General features: G+C 51.2%; 1 protein-coding gene across 4 annotated transcripts in view; it reads left to right on the forward strand.

Moving 5' to 3' along the window:
* CRYBA1 (crystallin beta A1) overlaps window positions 1-4,529 on the forward strand; it is a 33,663-nt gene extending 29,134 nt beyond the window's left edge. For all 4 annotated transcript variants that reach the window (XM_034752552.1, XM_034752554.1, XM_034752551.1 and 1 more), the window contains 3 exons: window positions 1,029-1,170; window positions 3,164-3,306; window positions 4,194-4,529. In XM_034752552.1, the coding sequence (XP_034608443.1) occupies window positions 1,029-1,170; window positions 3,164-3,306; window positions 4,194-4,341 (433 nt within the window). In that variant the 3' untranslated portion in view covers window positions 4,342-4,529. The remainder of the gene's footprint in view (window positions 1-1,028; window positions 1,171-3,163; window positions 3,307-4,193) is intronic.
* Window positions 4,530-7,148: the final 2,619 nt, after the last annotated feature.

Here is a 7,148-nt window from a genome sequence, read left to right on the forward strand (position 1 = left end):
AAGCATCTCTCAGAGCGGGGCTGATGCCTTGTTGCTGTGGTGGTGGAGAGAGGCAGGGGCGAGTGGTTGGGAGAACTGGGGCAGGGGGCGGCGTTTCGGACATTAGGAATTCAGCCCGCCGCTGCCTCTGGGGAACTAGCCCGATGACAGCATTGCAAGAGAGCGAAACCCGAGCAACTGAGGAGCGGAGCCAACATCTTGTGTGTTAGTCGCCCATAACTCCCAGGCCTAGAGACCGTGCTGGCACCTCCTGGAAAGATCAAACCTCCCCCAGCCCTTTGGTGCAGGGTTCACCATAGGCAGCAGAGACCCTCGGGACTCCTCCTGAAACCTCTGGGAGCAGCAGCATGTGACAGTCCCCATATTTCCACAGTAAAAAACAGCTGAAGAAAATCTCCCTTTCAGCCCAGCGAAGGAGGGTGGAGCTGTCAGAGCCGGTGCAGGGCACCTGTAACCCAGGGGACGTGGGGGCTCCAGCTGGGGAGTCCATTCCCTGGAGCCTCCCCCTGCTCCGTCTTGGCGAACGCTGTAGCCCGCATGATGAAGACACCCAGGCATGTGTAATGAGCCTGGCCAATCCCTGGCCCAACTTTCAGTCACTTACACGGGGCAGGCCTGGCATAGCCGTGCAGGCCCTTGGCACGAACGCACGCAGCTTGGTGCCATACTGCCTCCAGCTCAGGTGACTATCAGAGCAGGGCCTGTCCTAACCCTGGGCACAGCTAGCAGCCCTGGGTGCCATGCGCGCTCCATTCCCCTCGGGCAGCCCGCCCAGGAGAAGCGGCAGCTTGCAGCCAGCCAGCCCTGACAGCACAGCTGGAGGTGGCTGGGGCCACGCCTGGTCTCCTCTCTCTTCTTGCAGCGAGGGAGCCCACGGGGATTTTCTGGACCCTTTTCCGAGTGACACAGACGATGGTGGAGGCGGCCAGGGCAGGCCTGCCTGCTTCCCCCACTGCATGTCTGGGGCCCAGCCTCCAGGCCTGGAGCTGCCCCCGGAGGAGCTATGGAGCTCTGCTCTGTCGTTGCAGCTGGATCGGTTATGAGCACACCAGCTTCTGTGGGCAGCAGTTCATCTTGGAAAGGGGCGAATACCCACGGTGGGATGCCTGGAGTGGGAGCAACGCCTACCACACCGAGCGCCTGATGTCCTTCCGCCCCATCTGCTGTGCTGTAAGTGCAATTCCCCGGCCTCTTCAACCCTGTCGCATTTCCCAGCAGCAAAGGTGCCCAGCCCCCTGCTGCCTTCCTGCTAAGTGTAGTTATGCAGAAAGCACTCCTCCAGAAAGGTGCCTCCTGGGCTCAGGGCTGGGGGAGGGGAAGGGCTCACATCTTTTTTTGGAACGAAGTAGCCTAAAACTTTTACCAGCTGCTGCAAATCAGCCTGACGGTCACCTACTCTTCCCTTTGATGGATGCTGCTGGGAGGCCTGGACTAGAGGCAGGGAAACCATCACACTGGTATTAAAGAGTCAGATTACTAATGGCAGCTGGAGAGTAAGTGAGCAAATACAACCACTCTGATTAAAAATGGTCACTGCAGCTAAGTAGAATGGTAGGACTGGAAGGGACCTCGAGAGGTCATCTAGTCCAGTCCCCTGCACTCATGGCAGGACTAAGTATTATCTAGACCATCCCCGACAGGTGTTTGTCTAACCTGCTCTTAAAGATCTCCAATGATGGAGCTTCCACAACCTCCCTAGGCAATTTATTCCAGTGCTTAGCCACCCTGACAGTTAGGAACTTTTTCCTAATGTCCAACCTAGACCTCCCTTGCTGCAATTTAAGCCCATTGCTTCTTGTCCTGTCCTCAGAGGTTAAGAACAACAATTCTTCTCCCTCCTCCTAACTTTTTATGTACAGTACATGAAAACTGTTCTCATGTCGCCCCTCCGTCTTCTCTTCTCCAGACGGAACCAATTTCTCCCCCCCCCCCCCTCTTCCCTCAGAAGTCATGTTTTCTAGACCTTGAATCATTTTTGGTTTCAGAGTAGCAGCTGTGTTAGTCTGTATCCATAAAAAGAACAGGAGTACTTGTGGCACCTTAGTCTCTAAGGTGCCACAAGTACTCCTGTTCTTTTTAATCATTTTTGGTGCTCTCTTCCAGACTGTCTCCAATTTGTCCACAGTTTTCCTGAAATGTGGCACCCAGAACAGGACACAAATACTCCAGTTGAGGCCTAATCAGCAGAGTAGAGCAGAAGAATTACTCCTTATGTCTTGCTTACAACACTCCTGCTAATACATCCCAGAATGATATTTGCTTCTTTTTTTTTTTTTTTGGCAACAGAGTTACACTGTTGACTCATACTTAGCTTGTGATCCATGATAGCCCCTAGCTCCCTCGCCGCAGGACTCTTTCCTAGGCCGTCATTTCCCATTTTGTGTGTGTGCAACAGACTGTTCCTTCCTAAGTGGAGTACTTTGCATTTGTCCTTGGGGAATTTAATCCTATTTACTTCAGACCATTTCTCCAGTTTGTCCAGAGCATTTTGAATTCTAATTCTGTCCTCCAAAGCACTTGCAACCCCTCCCAGTTTGGTATCGCCCGCAGACTTTCGACGTGTCCTCTCTGTGCTGTGTAGAACACATGGAAGTGTGGTGCTGGATGAGCCCATGGCCCAGCTCTCAGGCGTGTGTGCAGCACCACCGCTGGCAGCAGGGCTAAGCTGACGAGGGGCTGTAAGCTCAGGGTAAAGCATGGAGGTTCAATGGAACAGTTCTCCTGGCTGTTCAGGGGCAAGTAAGGCACCTCCGAGGGGGGTTCAGATGCACTCAGATTCCCCCTCCCCCTTGGATCTACGATTAGCTGGGTCGTTTTTGTAGAGTTGTAAGGCAAGCTACAGCCAGGGGCTGCTAAAGTCTGGAAGTGCAGAACCATTGGCTGTCCATCACTGCAGTATCCGAGCCCCTGAGCAATAGGGCAGGGGACGTAGATGGCCGCACCTCCCTTTCTTTAGCGTAACATTTTCATACCTTCTGCTTCAGACGTGGATCTCTTATCCTGGTTAATAGATGTGAGACAGCCGGTCACTGGGGGTCAGAACCCAGGGTGAGTGTCTGGAGCGAGGGGCCCAGCACTAGGAGCTGCCGGTTTTCCACCACACAATCTGTTTGAAAGATGCTGCTGGCTTCCCTCTCATGTCTGCTCTATTCCTGTGGCCCAGAATCACAAGGAATCCAAGATGACAGTCTTTGAGAAGGAGAACTTCATGGGACGCCAGTGGGAACTATCGGACGACTACCCCTCCCTGCAGGCAATGGGCTGGGGAAACAACGAAGTGGGCTCCATGAAGGTGCAGTGTGGCGCGTAAGTGAGACACGCAGGCCTAGCGCACCCGAGGCCTGAGAGCAGGAGGCTGGCTGTAGGATTCCCCGTCGCAGCAGGGTCCCCTAAAGGGACCCACCTGCCCTGCTGGGGGAGTGCATAGCTCCACCATTGGCACAACCCCTGCTGGAGATGTTCTGACCGGAGCGCAGCAGGTGTAGATAACTTGGGTATGGTACTGGGCTAGGGACACCCTGTTTTTCTGCCAGTGCCACATCTGCATTAGGGGCTTGCTCTAGTTTAACTCCATCAACTTGCACATTTCCTTAATGTAGGCAGGGCCAAGGCTATCCAAGCAAGGGCCATCTCCATTGTTGAAATGGAACATGCAGAATTCATCCTACAGGCCACAATGCAGTTCTACCCTTTCCTTAGTCCCTCATCTGTGGCACTGCTCAAGCACATCAGAACCTCAGCACGTAGGCATGGGCAGCCCAGGGCTTTCAGGTGAAGACAGCGCTACCTGGGCTAGGGCTCAGAGGAATGCAACCTTAAAAGACAGCAGGAATTCTGCAGCAGCCCAGAGGGCTGGTCGCACTCCAGAATGCACCACAATCTGCAGTCCTGTTGGACACAGCAGCACATGGGTTCACATCTGAGAACAATGACAAATTCATGATGGTTTGCAAATAGCTTACCCACAATAAAGCTGGGACACTAACTCCAGTTTGACAAGAAAAAAAAAAAGAGTACTTTCTTCTTTAGTGCCATATAGGGTCTTTTCCTCTCCCTGTTTTATAGGAGCAGTTTAGAGGCAGGGGTTTGGGTGAGCAATTCACCAAGATACACCTAGGACAGTTCTAGATTTGTAGGCTAGGGGATTTCTCCCCTTTCCAAGTCCAACAGCTTTCTGACTCTGTTTGTTCCAGCTGGGTTTGCTACCAGTATCCTGGTTACCGTGGCTACCAGTACATTTTGGAGAGTGACCATCACGGTGGAGATTACAAGCACTGGAGAGAGTGGGGCTCACACGCCCAGACCTTCCAGGTCCAGTCTATTCGGCGTGTCCAACAATAGATGTTTGTGTTCACAGGCTCTCCTTCTTCAAGAGCGTCTTCACTGGATTTCTAAAGCACACTGATCCCTATGGTGCTAGCACTTCCCCTTACAAAACAGATTCCTTTCTTGTACTGTGACTGCTGTTAGGACATCACTTCTTCATGGTACTAATTGCTGCAATTACCAATAAATGTCACTGAAAGAAAGTGCTACCATGATGTTTGTTTGCAGCTTTCCTGGCTGGACAGTTTGGACTCCGTCACTCCAGTGTTCAGAATTAACAAAGGGTATTGAAACGTGCACTAGGTCGTCTCAAATTCACATCACAACTAGCCAAGACATTGGGCCCAATTCTCCTTCCTTTCAACGACTTTACACATAGGTAAGTCCATTGACTTCAGTGGAGTGGCTTGAGATTTACACCAGTGAGTTCAGAATGAGGCAATCTTCTCACAAGCACGGTACTGCAGCCATTAGTCTGTCAGTGGGCAGGTCGTCAGCACACCTAGCTCCTTGCAAAACCAACTTAATATAGGTCTATGGTGGAAAAGGGCTGCAGTGAAAACAGGGAGACAACATAGTGTGACAAAGTTCCTCCTCTATCTTGGTGGGTCCTGCACTTATTGGCAGATTTTCTTGCCTCAGAGATTCACCATGTGGGTTGGGAACAGCCCAGAAACCTTCCCCTCTGGAAGAACCCACAGTCCAGGTCAATTGGGAGGTTTGGGGGGGAACCCGAGCCCACCCTCTACCCCGGGTTCCAGCCCAGGGCCCTGTGGACTGCAGCTGTCTCTAGTGCCTCCTGTAACAGCTACATGAAAGCTACAACTCCCTGGGCTACTTCCCCATGGCCTCCTCCAACCACCTTCCTTATTCTCACCACAGGACCTTCCTCCTGGTGTCTGATAACGCTTGTGCTCCTCAGTTCTCCAGCAGCACACCCTCTCACTCTCAGCTCCTTGCGCCTCTTGCTCCCAGCTCCTCACACTCACACCACAAACTGAAGTGAGCTCCTTTTAAAACCCAAGTGCCCTGATTAGCCTGCCTTAATTGATCCTAGCAGCTTCTTCTTAATTGGCTCCAGGTGTCCTAATTAGCCTGCCTGCCTTAACTGGTTCTAGCAGGTTCCTGATTACTCTAGTGCATCCCCTGCTCTGGTCACTCAGGGAACAGAAAACTACTCCTCCAGTGACCAGTATATTTGCCCTCTACCAGACGGCTGTACCCCACTGGTCTGGGTCTGTCACAATAGTTAAAATCCAAGTGTGATGTAGCAATCAGCAGAAGCCTTCCGTGTTCAAACCACGTGGAGCAGATATGGTCTCCTGGCCACTGACCTGCAGACGGGATGTTCTCCCCCCAGTTTTTAGCAGTTCTCTTCAAGATGGGCAGATTCACTCATCGCTGCCCTACAGCTACAAAATGTTCAACTTCTTTTTCTCCGCCCCACTCCCCTGAAGTGATAGACCCCAGAGCCCTGTCCTCCTTCCCTTGCACTGCAAAAAAAAAAAAAATAAAAAAAAAAACAAAAAAAAAACACACAGCATCACAGTGAAGGAGGTTGAGCTGAGTCCACCTGCCTCCTTGACTTGTTACCAGTGCTGCAGTAGCTGGCCATTAGGCATTACTGACCAGCATGGCACCCTAGCTCAGACCAGCACTGCATATCAGGGGGGCGTGTTCCCAGTGGGATCCTGCAGGGATTGGCTCTTAGCACTACACTATTCAGCACTTTATTAATGACCTTGAAGAAGACAGGACACAAAAATGAGGGGAGTGGTACACAATGAAGAGGACAGGTCATTCCCAGAGAGTGAGCTGGATCAACTGGTAAACTGGGCATAAGCACAGAGCGTGTGCTTTAATACAGCTAAACGTGCACATCTAGGAACAGAGAAGGCAGGCCGTACTGACAGCATGGGGAACTCGATCCTGGGCAGCAGCTGAGCATAAGCTCCCAAGTGTGATGCTGTGGCCAAAAGAGCTAATGCGATCCTTGGATGCATAAATGAGGAAATGGCGTAGGAGCACAGATGCCGCCACCTCTGGCACAGATGCCGCCACTACTGGGATCCTTTGCCCTGTTCTGGTGTCCACCATCCAGAAGAGGGCAGGGGGTTCAGAGAGGAGCCGTGAGAATGATTAAAAGGATTAGAAAACCTGCCTTAGAGCAAGACTCAAAGAGCTCAAGCTATTTAGCTTAAAGAGAAGGTTCAGGGTGACTTAATCCCAGTCTACAAGTCCTGACATGGGGAACAAATAATTGATACTGCGCTTTGCAATCTAGCCAAGAGAAGGAGAACATGATCCAATGGCTGGAAGTTGAAGCAAGAAATTCAGACTGGAAATAAGGTGAAGATTTTTAACAACGAGGAATTAACCATTGGAACAATTTACCAAGAGTCGTGGTAGATTCTCCATCCCTGACAATTTTTAAGTCAAGGTTGGAGGTTTTTCTAAAAGCTCTGCCCTAGGAATTATGATGGGGATGTTCTCTGGCTTGTGCTGTACAGGAAGGCAAACGGACTGAGCACAGTGGTCCCTTCTGGCCTTGGAATCTATGAATCAATGTTATTTTGGCTAGCAGTTGGATACACCTGCACTAAGCCACCAGGGCAGCTCTGTAATGGACAACTCTATACTCGGTTCTGTGCTCCACAGACCCACTTCTCTTCATGTTGAGGGCTCGCTAATAAAGTGTATCAACATTTGTGCAATGTCATTGCCTGATAATGCACGAGTAAAACTCAAGTAATCAGCCCCAGAATTTTTTTTTTTTTAAAAGGACCCCGTAAGAGAGAATGAGAAAAACACGCCGACACCTG

Source organism: Trachemys scripta, chromosome 18, assembly GCF_013100865.1.
Source record: "Trachemys scripta elegans isolate TJP31775 chromosome 18, CAS_Tse_1.0, whole genome shotgun sequence".
Classification (NCBI taxonomy): domain Eukaryota; kingdom Metazoa; phylum Chordata; order Testudines; family Emydidae; genus Trachemys; species Trachemys scripta.